The sequence below is a fragment of the Prionailurus bengalensis genome, chromosome C2 (genome assembly GCF_016509475.1).
Source record: "Prionailurus bengalensis isolate Pbe53 chromosome C2, Fcat_Pben_1.1_paternal_pri, whole genome shotgun sequence".
Taxonomy (NCBI): Eukaryota; Metazoa; Chordata; class Mammalia; order Carnivora; family Felidae; genus Prionailurus; species Prionailurus bengalensis.
The window spans coordinates 158,531,763-158,550,205 of NC_057350.1; the positions used below are offsets into that span (position 1 = coordinate 158,531,763).

The 18,443-nt window shown below is 60.5% G+C and overlaps 1 protein-coding gene across 3 annotated transcripts in view; it reads right to left on the bottom strand.

Moving 5' to 3' along the window:
* Positions 1 to 2,875: 2,875 nt before the first annotated feature.
* The window catches only part of ANO10 (anoctamin 10), a 220,056-nt gene continuing 204,488 nt past the window's right edge, over positions 2,876 to 18,443 (bottom strand). For 2 of the 3 annotated variants that reach the window (XM_043595922.1, XM_043595923.1), the window contains one exon: positions 2,876 to 3,356. In XM_043595922.1, the coding sequence (XP_043451857.1) occupies positions 3,285 to 3,356 (72 nt within the window). In that variant the 3' untranslated portion in view covers positions 2,876 to 3,284. Of the gene's footprint in view, positions 3,357 to 9,437; positions 10,404 to 18,443 lie in introns of all 3 variants that reach the window. The other variant, XR_006299575.1, reaches the window with a different exon arrangement.

Sequence of the window (18,443 nt, forward strand, 5' to 3'; positions counted from 1 at the left end):
CGTGCCCTCCTTGCCGGCGGTGGGATTCCTGAAATAACTCAGCTGGAGTCTACGGCCCGGGCCTCTGGTTCTGCGGCCTTCGGCCTTGGGTCTTCTCTGGCTGGTTTCCTGCGGGGGGGGAAAAGGGCGGGGGCTGCGGGGTCAGGGCTGAGGAGAGGGCCGCTGGCAGGCAGCTCGTGGGGCGGGGGGGGGGGGGGGGCGGCCGCGGTACCGTCCTGGCCGATCCGCATCGGGGATCCCCTTCGCGGGGCTGAGAGCAGGCGGCACTCCTGCGGGAACCCCGCGTGCCCCGGTTGCCTCAGTTTTAAAAGAACCATGTAAGGAAAGTGAGGCTCACAGGGCATCTCAAGGGACACTGGGCCCCGGGCTCCGGCTCCATCGTGCGACCGGGCATCCCTAGCCACTGGCTTCTCGCTTCCTCCCAAAAGCCACTGAGATAAAGATCTGCCCTGAAGTCTCAGCTTTGGAGCCGCCGGTAAGGAGTGTGACGGTGTGGCCCTCAGGAGGGACAGGAGTGTCCACCGCCTGACCCCTCCTCGCCCAGGGCTGGCTCTGCCAGCGGAAACTGGGCCTAGGCATCGGGACCCCCTGGGGCCTCTGGGGCCCCGTGTGGGGCCTGACAGGCCGGCCCGTCCCAGGGGTGCCCGCGAAATATGAGGCACAGAACCAGCGGAGATGCCGGTTGCATGAGGGGGGTCGGGCTGAGGAGGGACCCGGGATCAAGGCCCACCGGCCACCCGCGGCTTGGTGACAGTATCGCAGCACCTGCGGGAGGTGGGGTGGGGGGAGTCGCCACGGGGGAGAGACCGCCGGACGCCTTCCACGCAGGCCGGAGGAACGGCCCCTGCCCCCCTCCTGCCCGGCCCGGCCTCTGCCTGGGCGGCCGGGGCGCCTTTCCTGGGCCTGCCGTGCGGCCACTGCGCCACCGTCCCTGAGAGCCGGTGGTGACGGGCTTGCGGTCCAGAGACCCGCTTTCAGCCTTCTGGGCTTGACCACAGCGTGGGCGGCTCCTCTGTCCGCCTCTGAGAAACACGGGGCCGCGCCCACGGGGCTCAGCAGCCCTTCCTGCGGTCCCGGCCCATCCTCCCCCTGGGGGACGCCGCCGGGTCCCCTCGGGGTGCCGTCCCGTTCTGCACCCTCGGGGGTCCACGCGGGCAGGGCGGGCGGGGGGGGGGGGGGCGCCTCCGGTCCGGTCCGGTCCGCTCCACTCTGTGGGACGGGCGGGCTGAGGACAAGCGAGCAGGGTGGTCACGCAGCTGCGCCCCCAGCCGAACCCGTGAGAACCGGGGAGCAGAGCGGGTTGGTGTCGCGTCGCGCGTGGCCAGCGGGAGGCCTGAGGCGGCGGGCGCCATCCCTGGCGGGCCCCGAGGGCGGAGGGGAGGCCAGAAACAGCAGAGCGCGGGCCCAGTCGGCGCGCAGGAGAGCTAAGGAAGGGAGGTGCGGGGTGCGGGCCGCGGTGAGCGCTCGGGTGGGCGCGGGGACCACCAGCCTCCCTCGCGACACAGCCCGGCCGGTCCCACGGCCACCCTCCCGAGGCCCGCGGCCCCCGCGGAGGTGGCTCCCGTGTGCCCGGCACCCCGGGGGTGCCGCGTTCCCCACGCAGCCCTGGCGGAGCGCTTCGTGGCGAGGAAGGTCGGGGGAGGCTCCTGGGGAAGGCAGCCTCCAGCGAGGGGCGCACCTCGCGGGGCGAGCAGGCCCAGCCCGGAGAGGCCGCCCCTCGCGCGGGCGGCCGTGGGCCCCCCCCCCCCACCCCGGGCGGGGAGTTGAGCTAACGGGCCTCTCCCCCCCCCCCCCCCCCGCGTTCGCCCCACAGCCAGGACCTGCGGGAGACCGGGAGCTGGCCCCCCGACCCGCCTGCCGTCTCTCCTTCCCCAGCAACCAAGGCGCCGGGGCTGCATTGCGGGGAGGCTCCTGGAGGCGGCTCAGGGCCCGGGACCTCAGCGGCGGCTACCGCTCACTGGTGTTTGGAAACGCGGGCGAGCTCCGGTCGAGCCCCGCACGACCACCGACCGCCTGTGCCCTGGAGCGCCCTCCGCCAGGCGGGGACCAGGCGGAGCCAACTGGGAGACCTCCGCGCCGGCAGGCGGGGAGGCCTGGCGGGACCTCGAGCGGCCCCGAGAGGCCGGCGGGGAGGAGGGGCTTCTGGCCCGCTAGGCCGGACGGGCCCCCGGGGTCGCCTCCACCGGTGCGAACGGGAGGATCCAGGTGCCGGGCCCCGAGGGACACGGGTCTAGAAGCCACAGGGTCCTCAGCCCCTCCCGGCTCCCTCCCAAGTGGAAGGAAGGGCCCGCAGGTGCGTGGTGGCCCGGCCGGGAGGGACGCGGGCCCGGGCAGGGGGCGGGGGGTGCCGGCCGCCGCGTGAGGCAGAGGGGGGCAGCTGGCAGGGGAAGAAGGAAGCGGGGCCCTGCCCTCCCGGGCGGTCCTCACGCCCGGCTGGACCGCAGCCGGAACCCCAGAGTCACCGTCCTCGCGCCTGTGAAAGAGGTGCGGGCGGCCCCACGGCACGGGGGTGGGGTGGGGTGGGGTGCGGGGGCCCTCTTCCGCAGGGGTGAGCCCACACCAGGGTGCCGGGCGAGGCAGCCGGCCCTCCCTCCCTCCCTCCCTCCGCCTGGGGCCGTGGGCACGTCGGCAGCCCCCCCCCCCCCCCAGCGGCCCTGGCCAGGCCCCCCGCGGGGACAGAACCTCACCTCCCGAGGACGAGGACGGCCTGGGCCCCAGGCCCAGCCACAGGCTCCGCGGGTGGCGCACGGGCGCCCCGCCCCCAACCGAGCCCCGCAGCCGGCACCCCGCCTCTGGCTCCCCCTCCCCCCCCACGACGTGACCCGGGGCTGGCTTAGGAAGCGGGGCCTCCCAGGCCACGTGCGCTAAGCAGGAGTCAGAGAGGTGCGCGTTGCCTTTAATGGCTCCGTTACTGTGGTTTCGGGGGACACACCGCGAAACAGAACCGGGGAAGGGGTGGTCGCAGCTGTCCGGGTGCTGGCGACACGGCCTCGCGGCGCACGCCCCCCCTCGACTGGGGTTCGGCAGGCGGCCCCTTCCGCCCAGGCCGCGGGCGTGACGGCGGCTGGCTGCGAGGGGTGAGGCCCCAGGGCCGTGCGGGGTGGGGGTGGGGGGTGGGGAGGGGGGCAGCCGCAGCGGCGTGCGGTCTGGTGGGGGGCTCCACGGGCCCCCACGAGGACACCGGGGGGCGGGGCTGCCTGCCACCGGGCACCGCGTCATGGGCCACGCATCGGGTCCGGGTCCAGGTGCCCCCGTGCCCTCGCGCAGGGCAGCCCGGGCGGCCCTCAGGCCTCCTCCTCCTCCTCACGGCCTTCCCTTGATTCCTCCTTCAGGTTCTCGGCCATGAGCTTCATTTGCTGTTGAGAGAACACAGGACACTGGGTGAGCCACGCAAGCCCGAGCGGTGGCCCCTGGGTGGCGCGGGTGGCGGTGGTGCCCCTGGGGCTCCGGCGAAGCGCACTCGGAACCCAGAGAAGCCGAGAAGTCGCGGCGGCCCGCGGCGTGGCTGGGAATGTGGTGCCTGGGAACCCAGCGCGGTGGGGATTCTACGGATCCAGAAATGCGGAGCAGCTGGAAACCCGCCCCCCCCCTCCCCTGCCGGATTCCCCAGAACAAGAGGGGCAGGGAGAGGACACAGCAGGGGGCCCGGAGCACTGACACGGGGGGGGGGGGGGGGGGGGGGGGGGGGGGGGGGGGGGGGGGGGGGGGGCAACTGCGAACTGGGTGACCCTCTGAGCCTTTGTTTCCGCATCTGCGCAATGCGAGTCGTGGTGCACATGTCGCAGGGTGGCTGTGGGGGGCACCGTGCGTGAGATCCCTGGCCCCGAGCAGATGGGCCAAAACAGCGGGTATGTTCAGCAGTCCTCTGTCCCTGCAGCCACAGGACCGCGCCCGGCCATCCCGTGCCACCGGGGGCATCCTATGAAATCTCGCTGAGGGCCAGGCCGCGACGGAGGCGCAGCCCGCCAGGCTCAGAGGGAAGTGTGGGAAGGAGCCCGCGCCCCAGGACGAGGCGGCAGCCGTGGGAGGAGGTCCTGGGGCCCCACCCTCGCAGCCCCCTGTCCCGTGGGTGCTGGAAAACACGACTGTGGCTCTGCTTGTTTGCTGAAAAAATGAGTAACTCCTTCGGAATTTGGCCTAAAATACACACGCTGATTTTCGATAACCGTTACTTACTTACGGGAAACACAAAACTCTGCGCACAAAGTCTGCCGCTGCCCCAGGAACCTGGCCGCCCCTGTGGGAGGCCCCCGGCCCCACGCGGGGCTGGACAGGACACCATGTGCCCTCTGGCTTTCAGGGCGAGGAACCCCTTTCGTGGACTATCAAGAGCCTCCGTCTCCCGCTTCAACCCCATCTCCCCTTGTGAGGACCCTCAGATCTGCCGGGCCTCCGGAGACCCCACTTCACCCCAGAAGGTTCCCTTCTCTGAGCCCGGGCCTGTCTTCCACGGGACGCAGGGTGACGGGAGCCTGCGGGCGGCTGCTCTCCCCGTGGGCAGGGAACTGCCGGGCCTTTGCTCGCCCCCAGCAGGCTCTGGGAGGGCTCGTGCTGGGGAAGGGGGCAGGCGGGTCACGGCGACCCGTCTGCGGGGGGAGCAGGCTCTCCCTGCAGGGGACGCAGCAGGCCGACCGGAGCAGGACGCGGGCGCAGGAGTGGACCCTGGCCCGAGGACCCACAGCGGCGATGTCTGCACAACCTTCGGCCTGAGGGGCGATGGTGACGGCTTGACTTAGTTCACCAACCGGGAGGAGCAGAACTGCCAGGCCACATGAGGGTCGAGCCCACTTCGCCTGCTAACGGCTGAGGTAACTGTCCCCAGACAGCAAAACCGGCACCTTTCAGGCCGGATTCACGGCGGACTCTCCCAGCTGATGTCATTTAATACTTAAGAGACCTTCTTAAAGGTCTTTTGATGAGAGACAGAATATGAATCTATTTCCTGATTTTGCAAGTAACCGTAGAAAGTAAAGGCTAAATAGATTTAACTAAACTAGAACTACAAGGGGGACAGACTATTCCCTGGCTGGTCAGAGACTCTTCTAGCCATGCTCCCCCAGCGTTCACGTGGGGAGGAAAATCAAAATGGGTTTTGATCCAGAGGAGGCTTTGAGGCTCCCCGCAGGGCGCCAGCTGCTCCCTCACTACTGCCTCCGGGAGCCCCTTGCCCGCACGGGGGACTGCAGGGGGTCTGCAGATCTCCCAGGAGGGGCACCCCGCTCTCGGGCGGCCGGGCCGAGGGTTCTGTGGGACGCGCCCTCTCCCCGGAAGGACCTAGCCTTCAGTGACTCTTCTCTCAGGCCAAGGTGGGACCTCACGCAGGCCAGGGAGGGACTGGAGGGACTCGGAACCCACCTCCCTGCCTGAAGCACCTGCCCCCCTTGCTCAGGGTGGCCGGCTCCCGAGCTCAGGGGGCATCCGGGAGGTCACAGTTTACCCGCACTGAGCTGCAAAGGTAGGAACGGCGGCCAGCGACCCCACCACCCTCTCAGGCCTCAGCCCAGGCAGCAGGAGCAGTTTGCCAGGAGCACCCATCTCTGTAAGGAGGACGGACCAGGCCCCTCAATCTGCTGGGCTGGGCCAAGCCCGCCTGCTGGCCCTTCCCCTCTGCGGTGGGTCCCGTGGGGCCTGATCTGCCTCATGGAGCTTTGTGACCCCACCGGAGACGTGGCCCACAGTGGGCGGGAAGGCTTGTGCTCCCCAGACCTTTGCCAGCACAGGGCTAAGCATCCTGGCCACGAGGGGAGCTCAGGCTTGGCTCGTCTCCCTGTATCTTCCGTCCTCCCTGCTGGACAGGCTGAGCCGGGGGCAGGACCAGAACTCCAAACCCATGGCTAAAGCCCAAAGAAACACTCAAGCAGCTTAGAAGAAACAAGTTGTGGCAGCCGGCTTGCCAGAGATGAAGAGTTAAACTGGTTTTGAGGTCAGTGAGCGACACCCAAATCTTCCCTTGCAAACAGGCAGGCCTCTTCTGTTCCTCCCGAAAGAGTCAGAAGCTACGAGGCCGTGTGACGACTTCTCTCAGGTAAGGAAGGGTCCGAAAGAACCTTCATGATCATTCAGTCCTGTGGCCGCTTAAGACCCTGGAGACTCTCTTAAATGCAGATTCATAGGCCCCTCCCTGAGATGCTAACTCACTGGTCTGTAGGGGGGCCCAGGTCTCTGAAGTTTCTCCTGAGACGTCCCCAGCCTTGGGAGTCTCTGATGTGTTGACTGCCATCTTGCGCGGGTAAGCAAGCTGGAGTGGAGGCGGGTAGGTCCCTTCTGGGCCACGCTGTGGGCCCAGGCAGAGTCACAGGGCAGGGTCCAACCCGGCTGTTCCCTCTGGGCACCAGGCTGCCTCCTGCAGCCCAGCCCTCTGGCTTCTTTTGCCTGGGGCGGGGGTGGGGGTGGGGGGGGCAACATTATTCCTTTTTTAAAAAAAAACCTGGCTTCTTTAGGGATTCCTAAATTAAAACCTTATTGAAAATATAAGCAGGATAATAGTGCTGACTTCCTCCCCACCAGAAGCATCAGAACGAAGAGAATGAAATCTTCCCCAATTCGTGACTCGTTAAAACACTCACGTTCCAAATAAGTCTTTAAAAAGTACAGGCTGACTTCTTGCGTCGTTATTAGCGACGATCATAAGGGGACCACAGTCACTGAGTGTGCGGTCCCAGCGCGCAGCTCCGCGCAAGAAAGGACGCATAAGCGGCCCGCTCCGCCCTGTGGAGACGTAGGCAGGTGCCTTCTGAGGCCTGGGGGGGCCCTCGCCCGCCCAGCCTGTAGTACAGACCGAACCCGCGATCAGCTTCGGGATCCCTCCGTTCACAGCGCTCAGGAAGTCACAACCCACGGATCCCATTACCGCCCGGGTTGCGATGTGCTCCCCTCGGGAGCAACCACCGCGCACGGAAAAAGCCGGATCTCAGCTCCCGGCTGCAGGGCGGAGAGAGCCGCTGCCTTCCTGCCTTCCTGCCTTCCCGTTCACCGGAGGCTTCGCTGGCCTGGGGCTGGCTCAGTTCAGTTCAGGCACAGCACCTGCTCCCCCCAGTCCTGCCGGCCTCGGGGGTGCAGGCCTGGCGACGGGGCATGAGGATCACCAGTCCCCTGGCCACCTCCATTCTGATGGAGCTGGCTGCCTGCCCCCCGGGGATTCTAGCACTGACAGGAAGCCTCCACTTCCAGCGGGAAGGACGGCCTTCTGGAAGCCTCGTTCCCGCACAGCCGCGCCCCCGCACCCCTGGCGAGCACAACCCAGGTCTTATCTTGTCTCCCACCACCATGCTGAGGCCAGGCAGCTTGTTTGGGGTCATGTGGCCAGAGTCAGGGCAAAATTAAGCAATTTCGGTGGTTCAGGTGAAAAAGAAAGTGAAGGATGGGCCATGCCACAAAGACTGTTTTTTTCTTTATATATTTTTTGGTCATCTCGACACCCAACATGGGCCTCGAACTCACTACCCCGAGATCAAGAGTCACATGCTCTTCTGACTCAGCCAGCCGGGCACCCCAAGACTGTTTTCATTTGTTCTAGCTAGAGGAAAGCTTCCCTCAAAGCAGCACCGTTCTGGACACATTCTAATATGACGATTAAAGGCTCCAGATCTGCCCTCAGGCTCCGACGAGCCCCGCAGCAGTGGGTACGGGGCAGGAGGGCCCAGGGGCAGTGGCCCCCCAGGCTGTCCCGGGGGCCCTGCGTACAGCACCTCTCCCCCTGGAGGGTCTGGTTCATAACACGTACAAAATGCGAGGTCTGTCGAGCATCAGGCCGGCGCTCTGAGTGCCGCGTCCCCACCCCAGCCAGCTTTACTCCTTCACCCCTTCTCGGGGGCCGCGATCACCTTGCTGCTCCGACCAAACATTGAGCCCTCATGGCGGATGCCTCTGTGCCCCTCCCCGGTCTTCTGTCTGCCGTGGGGCCCCGCCGACCCCACCTGCCAGGTACACCCACCGCTCCCAGCACCGGCCTCCCAGACTCGCCGATGCCGTCCAAAAGCAGCCCAAGCCGGGCTCTCAAACAGGGAACCAGAACATGCTGCCACAGGGCCTTCTCATAGGTTCTGGACTGAACCGCAGGTCACTCGGCCCAGAGGGGCTGCCTGTCGCCGTCGCCCTCCACTGTAATTCCCGCACTCCGCTCGCACCGTCTGCTTTTGTCCACGCTTATGTGCAGGGTTTTCCTGCTTCAATGTTCTATCCACCTAGTGCGTGCTCCGGAGAGGATACGACACTGCCCTCTGCCCCCAGGGGCCCACGACACGGTGCGGGAGCTGCAGCCAGCTCTCCACAAATACCTGTGGCAGAGGGACCACGGCCTGGAGCCCCAGGCAGCAGCCAGCGCGATGAGGGCTCAGCCCGTAACTCAGCACGACCACCATGAGCTGGCAAGTAAACTGCAGTACACGCGTGTGTGAGACACATTCACGTTCTTGAAGCGAGCATCACTATCTGGACCACAGATGTGTCGGTCACACGTATGGGACCACAGAAAAGACACGAGCGTGTGGGCTTTACGCCCCAAATTCCAGGATTTTGGGGGTCTAGTTAGTTATGTGCCCTGGTCGCAGTACGGGTCTGGGCCCCTTAGGATTGGGCCTCAGTGCGGACAGGAATCTTGGTTCCCCCAGAGCCAGCTGTGGTTCTGGCTGTGGCTCGGGTGGCCCGCGATGACAGCCAGGGAAGTGGCTGGAGGAGGAAACTCAAGGGCCGCCAGGAAGGCTGCCGAATCACCAGCTTGACCCCAGCTGGAAACTAAGGTTCCTCCAAGATCAAAACCCAGCTCCAAAGAAGCGCCAAGACCTGGTGGCCAGGCCCAGCTCCACCATCGGGTGAGGCGCTGGGGGCCACAAGTCCGTTAACTGCCGAGCTGACCCTGGGGAGGGTAGAGTCCGTTTCACTTAAAAACACTAAAAAAAAATCTACTTCTTAAATAACCGTGTAGGCCCTGCTTTCTCTGCATAGTTGGGTTTCAGAGCTGAATTTCCAAACGCAGAAGTTAAAGGCTCTTGGAAGGAGAACCCCACAGATATCCTGAGAGTGTAAATGACTTTCTGTGCAGAGCGAGGGGCCTACAGAAGCCAGAGGCTTTGCTTCCCTGCCATCCCCAGGTACGCACTTCCTCTCACGCTTCCCTATCCTAGGTTCCCACGGGCTGCGGGGCACGGGCAGGTGCGTCCACACCAGCCCTGTGCTTCACGCGTGTTCTCTGTAGCAGCTCCACGGAAGTCTCGGCTACTTGCCTCCCCACCTGCCCGTTTCCTGCATTTCTAATTCTGCTTCTACATCAAAACCTCATTCCCCCTCCTGCTTTATTGATACAACTTTCAATGTCTGTTACATTCTATTATTTTTGTGCAACTCAGTGACCGACAGTCACATCACAACACATCCCAGACGCTGTTCTCAACTCCGTATTAACTCATTTGCTCCCCATGACCACCCTACGAGAAACATACCGTCATCATCCTTTCAAAGGTGGAACGGAGGCACAGGGAGGCTGAGAAGCCTGCCGAGGTCACACAGCTCACGGGAGGCCTGCGCCCAGCATGCTGACACTGCTCTGGTTTTGTGCTAGTTAACGCCACCTAGCTTCCCGCTGCAGCCACCGGTGCTCCGAGACGCACATTCAGCTGGATCACACTTCCATCTCAAGAGGGTTTGCTGCGACTTTTCTGATCCTTGGCGAGGCCTAAATTTTGCGCCATCCCACCTGGCTCAGAGTTTCTGCTTCTGCTAAACCTCTAAACCGAGGGAGTCCGGCCCTGGAACCCACCGCGTCCACCTCCATCCTGACTTGTGAGCATGATTTTACGCATGACAGTAAGACGTTGCTTACGACTTCAGGAAGGAAGTTTGAGAGTTAATTTTTTTTTAAGAAGCAGAAATCCTTGGCATTCTTCTTCTTCTTTCAAAAGAAAGGCCTCTGAAGGGCACAAGAACCAGAAAATATGGGAAATGCTTTGGAATGTTAATTGGCAAAATCACAAGTGCCCAAAGGCTCGTGGTGAGCCGGCCACTAAGGAGAGCCCCTCCAACAAGCAACACGGAAAGAGTCAGGACCCAGGTCTGGTACCAAAGTGCAGCTCACTAAACACAGAAAGGGGAGTACAGATAGTCCTGAATACAGTTATTCAGGAACAACCAAGGTTCAAATAAGCGATGTCTTCTTCGTCACGGGAGGAGAGAAAACCGGTAACAGGTGTTGCTTCAAAGGCAGCCGAACTGAATGGATGCATTTTGGAAACACGCAGATCCCAGCATGGAGAGTAAGAGCGTCGGGCCCTGGAGTGCCCGGGGACATCCACGAAGGGGGATGGCGCAGCATCCTGCCACGGGGATCAGGTCAGAATGCAGACGGATGACGTGGAACAGAAGTGCCATCATAGACGAAAAGAGCCAGAGTCCCCGAGATCAAAAGCAAGCTACGAGTAATCGTCAGGAAATAAGATAAATATACGGATGAAACAATCAGTACTTCTGAAACGGCCATGCCCTGTGAGCATCATGACCACATAAGAAGGAGGGTGACAACGGCGAGGGTGAGGAGGACACAGAACGGGTGTCCTTGGGAAGTCACATGAGTCGGATGAAGGGGCCACCAATTCTGCATGAGAAAGGGGGAGAAAGCATTTTGTGTTTTGGCACATAAGCACGTAAGAGTCTGGTGATTGGTTTGCCCCGAATCAGAGGACCAATGACTAGGTTTCTTTTAAAAAACTGAGTTACTTTCCCAATGGCCTCTTTCGCTGAAATGACTAGATCTCTAGGTGCGATGTTATGCTGCAGAGTAAAATGCGGAAGGGAACCTTCCATCCGCTACGTCTGCTACAATATGGTACCGGGCTGTTTATCAGAAGACATGGAGGCGGACAATCTAGTTGCCCTTCATCAGCCCATGATACTGACACACCGGTGGTGTTACTTTTCGAGACGCTGACCCAGCTCTTCAGATGGCCCAGACGAGCAAGCGTCTGGCCTGCAGGAGGCCCTTCGTGGACGAGCCTTTCACAGCATCACCTCCTCAGGAAGCGGCCCCCTCTTGATCTGACTGCAGGGAGGAGGTGCTGGGGGTCTTCAGGACGTGACTCCCTTTTCTGTCTGGAAGCCCCGGGAGCCAGCGAGGGACGCAGCGTCCTTCTCTCACCGCAGAAGCTTACACGCAGGTCACTAGGGTCCCTTAGGAGATGAGACCCGGAGGGCTTGTAACCAGCCAAGGCCCAGGGTGGTCCGGTCAACTCTCCTCTTTATCCACAGGCCCTAGGTTGCTGGGTAGGGACATCCCAGGGCTCAGGGTTCGGGCTGCGAGTGGAGCAGTGGACAGGCCAGAGGACAGTCACAGAGGGATGAAGGGCAGAAAGCACCAGTGGCTGCTCCTTCAGTAAAAGCCGCGGCTCGGTGGCAGTTAGAGACCCAGCAGCTGAAACGGCAACAATTTGGTTGGGTCGAGGTGCCGCACAAAGGCTTAATTAAGAGCCCAAAGAATAGCGATGAACACCACTGACTAACCACAGGAATCGAAGGTCTCTAAGAGGACTCCGCGTGTGGGGTGAGCAGCTGATGTGGTGGTCGCTGGAGGGAACCCCGGGCCCGGCCTCCCACAGGGGTCCTGGGTCAAGGAGTCGGAGGGGCAGGATTTCGCTGCGGCATGAGAAGGCCAGACAGTTTAGAAAATAAAGGGCTGAGGTAAACATTCCACTGAGTTAAATGCAGGAGACAGTCTACGGCCCACATCAGGGTTTCAACCAGAGACGTGTTTTTTTAAAGCTTAAAATAAACATCTTTCTTAAGTATTAAGGGGGAATAGCCTTTAATCTGAGAAAGCCATGCCATCACCACGAGGACAGAGGCAGCGGGATGAGTGGGGATGGCGGCACAGGGTGAGCTGTGTCTCTGTCCCGAGAGGCACCCACACCCCTTTCTGTGCGCCCGCCGTGGGGTCTGGGGTGCGCAGCCAGGGAAGGGCTCCGGCCCGCTGCAGACCGGTCCCGGCCTTCAGACGCGCCTCGCCCACCACCGAAGACTAGAAAGATGCTTGTGAAACTCCGGCCAGGTGCAGGCCACGGAGAAGGCCCACGTGCCCCCCACCATCTTCAGGATCTCCCCAGGACAATGAGGTTGTTGTCCCCCATCTAAACACCATATGGCTCTTTGATAAACACAGACCTCTCCATCCTCTGTCGATCTGGTATTTCGCGATCAATATTACGACTAAAACCACATAAAACCAAACCAACAGTTAGAACACTGACTGCGATGTTTACCGCTCTACATCGTCTCCACTGCCTGAGAGATAGGTGTGTCCTCTTCACCCGGGGGCAGGGTCCCATCCCCGGCAGGCGAGCACGGCTGCCCCGGGTGCCCGTGCTGTGAACCAGGACAGCCACCATCGGTGCCCCTTCTGAAGAACCCGGGCAAAGCTGGGACCCGCCACGATCTGACCATCCTTGATCTTCTTCTCTAGGAAAGGCACTGTAAGTGCAAGACGGGCTCTAGCCTTCACTCGCTCGACGTCCCTTTCCCTCCGAGCAGCTGCTGCCTACTCGCGCCCGTCTACAAGCCTCGTTAGGTAGAAAAACTACTGTCTTTTGTTTCGCTTTCCTTCCCGTCACCTACATCCCCTCACGGGTGAGTGGCAGCGACCGTAACCAACGCTGACGGCCCAGTACGGGGGGACAGGAACGTCACAGGCTCTTGAGCACGTTTAGGCTGTCGGCGTTTCCTGAAATCCGGGACTGAAGTGGCAACAGGCCACTGACACCCCTCCACGGCACGGCCGTCCAAGGGACCATCTTCCCATTAACCTTCCTGCCGGCAGACGGGTCCAGGTCAGACTTTATTCTAACAGGTGGAGTTAGAATAGCAAGCTGGATGGGGTTTTGAAAACTCATGTCTATTTTTTATTTTCACTGATTAAAAATATTAGATAGGCATGAAACTCATTGCTTCTGTGAGTAAGAAAGGACTTCTTTGCAAACATGTGTCTTTGAGAGCAAAGAAACCCAAGACCCTCGTGTGATCGGAACACAGAGCGTTCACGGCCGACACCCCTCACGCGGTCTAGTCAGGCCACATCGCGTTTCTCCCAAGTGTCCGGGGAGATACGGCCTGGTGCGTGTTGGGGTTACGTGAACCGAGGTGGGGTTTCCCAAACTGCAGCGATTACGGCGTCTCGCTGAAATGAACTATGGAACCAGTCCTGGGTTAGCCACTCAGTGCATCCCGCCCTCCGGGCCTTGGCCTTCAAGAGCGGTGCTCCTGGGACGCCACGGTCAGAGGAGTACTATCAGGTGAGGCTCTGAGAGGCGGCAGGTGCACGTGCACGGGCTTATCCCTGTTCCCACCATGTTCCAAAGGCTCTTTGGGGTTCCCTCCAAAATAACGGAAATATACAATAGCAGCTACTTTATTATTCTATATGTGATGCCACGTAACGGAAGTACAATTGTTCTAAGGACTGATTGTTCTTAGGACCTGAAGGCACAAAGGAACTTAGAAGACGGTCTTGGCTCTTTGAGTGAGGTCAGCATTACCAAATTCAGGTAATTTGGCAAAAAAACCAAAAACCAAACCAAAACAAAACAAAAACAAAGAAAAGAATTGTTTGCCAATTCAGAAGGAGGAAAAGCTAGGACAAAAATGTCGCAGTTACAGGCACGTACCACATGCAGAAGACCACACAAGTGGAGGGAGAAGGAGCTTCCAGAAGCTCCCAACACCACCGCAGGAGAGAAGCTATTACCTCGGACTTGACTCCAACTCCGTGTGGTTCTACTCGCTGCCTCCGGGTCTCAAAACGTGGCCGTATTTCACGCTGCGAGAGCAACAATGGCTTCCTTCTGTTTCCATCACACTTTTCAGAATCTGGAAAGTTCCAGGGAAATGGGGGTCTAGCCTGGGTGACCGGTGCTGTCCTTGGTGTGGCCTCTGGACGAGCTCACGGTCCCAGTGTGGGATAAGCTGTCGGCCACACAATCCTGCTTGAGCCACACGGCCGAGCTTTCTACCCAAGTCGCGTACCCAGAGTGTCAGAACTCTGCCTCCTCGCTTTGCTGTTTAGGAACACGAGCCGATCCACCTGATAGGTGGTGAGTAAAACGTGCCTTCAGATATTTAGTTCCTCCTCCGCCATTGCTGCTGTTTCCCCGCGCGAAGCCAAGAACAGCAGACCGCGTGAGAAATAAGGTGTCTGTTGACAGGGGACCCCTGGTAAAAGTAACGAAACACAGTTCGCCTCTCGCCCCGAACGACCTGGTCATTTTGTTAAGAGGACGTGGGGCAAACGTTTGCAGAGCACGCGGCCAGGTTTTGGTGAAGTGATTCTGCGTCACCCAGCAAAGTCTGCAGCTGAGTCAGAGCTGATTCACGTGCCTCTCGGGGGGGAAGCAAATCAGCGTCTCTGCAAGTTGTCTGGGACGAGCCAAAGAGACCGGCCTGACCAGGTCTATAATCATAGAGCGGTACCGGGCTGTGGGTAGACGCCGTGTGTTTTCTGCCCTCGGAACCGAGCGTTCTGGGCACGTGCGTGGCAAAGCACGTGGAGAAATGCGCTTCCTCCGATGCCTGACTCGCAGGGCACGAAAACCACCGGAGGAGAAGAGCGAAGCCCCCGAGAGGGCGCACAGCAGGAGCGCGCGCACAGCGCCCCGCCGCCCTCACTGCCAAGAAGGAACTGGCGTCAGCATGAAGACTTCCGTGGCCAGAAGAGCCAGTCAGGCCCCGGGCTTGCAGCAGCCAGGCGTCCTGGGCCGGGAGGAAGCGGAGGCTGACCACGAGAGGAAACCACGCACGGGGCGGAAACGGAACACAACAAAACGGCGGGTGAGTCAGGGCTGAAAGGCCTCGACCCCGTGAGAAGGCGGCTATTTCCAAACAGAGCCCTCCGCGGGTGCCCACGCCCCCCACCAAGAACGGAGCGTGGACGAAGGGGCTCGACCCACGGTTCTCCTGTTCGCCCCAGTCCCACCGACCCCACCAGCTGACCACCCCAGTGATGCAAGGCACCTGCAGCCCCCGGGACGGCGCCCGAGACTCCAGGGTTCCTGGCTCCCAGGCGGACAGACCCGGCCTGGACCTCGAGCCCACCCCTGGGCTCCTTTCCCGCTGCTCCCCGGCCCCCGCCTCGCCCCGTTCTCCTGCCCTTCCGCAGGCTGCTGTGCGGGGAGCTCTGAGGTGGCCACGCTCTCTGGCCCGGCGGCAGTCTCTGGTCCCCCAGCCTCCCATAAGCCCGTGAACGCCCACCGCCGTTGGAAGCCCGGAGCACCAGGCACACTTTCGGGGAGCACCCCCCAGCCCGCCGCGGGCAGGACGGGCATGTGCCACACGCGCCCGCAAGCGGGGGGACAGTGACGCGAGAGCCGGTACGATGCCTCTGCCTGCTGGCCTCCCCGAGACACGGTGGGCTCCCGAGGCCGGCGCTGGTCACCGGGGTGGCCCAGGGCCCGGAGGCGTGTGGCCCAGGACTGGGAGGCGCCCAAAGAGGCAGGGCGGGGAGGCCTTCGGCACAGCCCTGCGCTGCGACCCACTGCTTCTGCCCCTTGCGGGGACCACAAGCACATCTTCCTGGGCCGCACAATTAGACCCCCATCTGCCACCACGCCCCGTTCCCTCCGAGGGGCCGATTCCACGGCTGGAGGAGAGCCGAGGGCGGTGGTGCGGCAACGCTCCAAGGGCATCCCACACCTTGCTGATCGGCAACCAGGATGCCCCTGAGGATCTTTTGTAAAGCGAGTTTCCCAGGTCCCGCTTGCGATTCTCATTTAGCAGGTCTGGGACGTGTCTGAGAATTTTATTTCCGAGCTTTTAATTGTCATATTTCAAACTTACAGAAAGCTCGCACGCATAGTACTAGGGATTCAGAAATACTCTTACTCGGGTTTGCCAGCTGCTTTCTTTTTGCCCTGTTTGCTTCCTTACTCGCTGTTTTTTTCCTGAACCATTTGAGAGTGAGCTGCAGACAACATGCCTCTTTGCCCCCAAACACATCAGTGGGTATTTCCTAAAATCGAGGCCTTTCTCTTATATGATACAGGAGAATGTTCTGTTCCTTAAGTGATTTTGAATAGGATGGCCACCTTCCTATTTTATCAAACTTTCCCCAAATTTTGTCAAATGGATAGGATTCGGGAAGTATCTGACACGAGGTATTCCTGCAGAATGGTAAAACAGCAGCAGGTTATTCTGAGGCCACAAGGTCACGGTAAGAGCTTACAGGGATGAATCTGCGAGTATTTTGATGAACGGGAAGAGAACGTCACATAAAAAGCAGCACTCTCCTGGGCTGTTTCGGGATGTGTGCTGGGCAGCCTCTAACTGGCCCCCACTGGCCCCTGCCCCTGGTACGAGTCCTTTGTGGAACCCTCCCTCCTAGATGTAGGCTGGACCTAGTGACTCACTTCTCCACAAGCGAACACAGCGAAGGCGAGGGGATGTCACCTCTGAAGTTAGGTTACAAAGAGGCCGTGGCTTCTGTCTCAGGTGCTCCTTCTCTTGCACGGGCTCTGTGAGTGGTCCCGTGGAGAGGCCCACGTGGCGGGGAACCCACTCCGGGCCCTGAAGCTCCCGGCAGGCGTGCGGGTGAGCCCGTCCAGCTCTGTGGGGCCTGCAGCGCTGCCCGACATCAGAGGCACCCCGGTGAGCCATGTGCAGATTCACAGAAAGTGGGAGAGAGCCACTGTTTACTGTTTGGGGATAATTTGTTGTCCGGCGATAGAAAAGATGGGATGGCTAATGTGGAATATCAGAAAAGTCATGACTTTAAAATATGCCGGATTCCACGGAGAGCTGAATGGAGTAATAAAAGGTGGAGGGGTCCTGGCCAGAGAGGCGGGAGGTGGAATACTTCTCCTGATTATTTAGCCTCTCTCTCAACCAAATTCTTCCTAGTGACTTTTAAAAATGTTTTTATCGGGGCGCCTGGGTGGCGCAGTCGGTTAAGCGTCCGACTTCAGCCAGGTCACGATCTCGCGGTCCGGGAGTTCGAGCCCCGCGTCGGGCTCTGGGCTGACGGCTCGGAGCCTGGAGCCTGTTTCCGATTCTGTGTCTCCCTCTCTCTCTGCCCCTCGCCCGTTCATGCTCTGTCTCTCTCTCTGTCCCAAAAAAATAAATAAATGTTGGAAAAAAAAATTAAAAAAAAAGTGTTTTTATTTTTAAAATACGTGTGCATAGTTTAAAGGAATCAAGCACTATAAAAATATTGTGAATAAAGATTCATTCCTGCTTTTGTTCCCCAGCCCCTCATCTGGAGGCGGTTTCTTGTTACATGACCAATTTCGTGATCATTCCTTCGGAAGTTTTGTTCTGTTGACCCTGCCCACCTCCCCCCACTCCATTATCAACATAGGGTATCTCTAGATATCTTTCTTGTTTTTCATATAAGGGTAGCATAATATACTCTTCTGCATCTTGCAAGATAAATCTTGGAGAGAGTTTTGTATCTATCAGAAATTGCAGGAAGTCCTTTTTCTTTTGGGTGCCCGCAGGATTTGTATGGACGGGACAATTCATTGAACTAGTCCCCTAAACCAGGGTGTCCCTATGACCTTTGAGTGTATCTGGGGGATAAATTCTTGGGATTTTCTTTAGGCTATCAAACATCCTACTCTCTCTCATTAAACAAACAAACAGAATCCTCCCTTCCACCGCCTACCCCACTCTCCCTTCTGTGGACATCCAGTTTCCTTCTCGCTCTCCCAGCTGAACCTGCTCATAGAACGGTCTCTCTCAGCTGTTTTCTCATTCTGGCTCCCCAGCCACCCCTCCATGGCTCCCGGCCCGTGAACCCACTGAAAAAGATCCCCCTGAGGTCACCCGGCTGCCATGTTGCCGGACCCAAGGGCGTTCTCTGGGCTTCATCTGGCGCGTTCACGGCCGCCCCGATACCCTGCCGCTAACCCCCCCCCCCCCCCCCCCGCACCGCTGCCCGTGACTGTGACGCGGCACCTCACCTGGCCCTCCAGCCCTCCCACCTCCCCCGGCCCCATACCCAGCGTCTTCCGGAAACAACCCCCAAGGGTCAACTCCAGGCCCTCCGCTCACTTTGCACCAGCACCCCCGCCAGAACATTCTGCGATGCCAGGAATGTTTGCTTAGCACTTAAAATGCGGTCAGTGCAACTGAGGAGCTGAATTGTTGGTCTGATTTAATTTGACCAGCTTAAACGTAAACGGCCACAGGCTACCATGGGCGGTGCTCTCCCTGGGAGGGACCGCGCACCCCCGGCCGTGGTCACCGCCTGCACGCAGGGCACACACACATCCCTGCGCCCAGCTCAGATTTCCTTCCCAACTCACACAAGGCTCACAACACCAACGCCCGGCTGACCTCTCCCCTGGGATGCCGCCAAAGTGACAAAACTCAACCTGAGATCCTCTCCCGAAGCCGCGCGGTCTGCCCGCTCAGCGTGAGGTGCGCAGCTCGCGGCTCAGGAGCCTCAGAAGGCCAGGCGTGGTTGGCTTTGTCTCCTG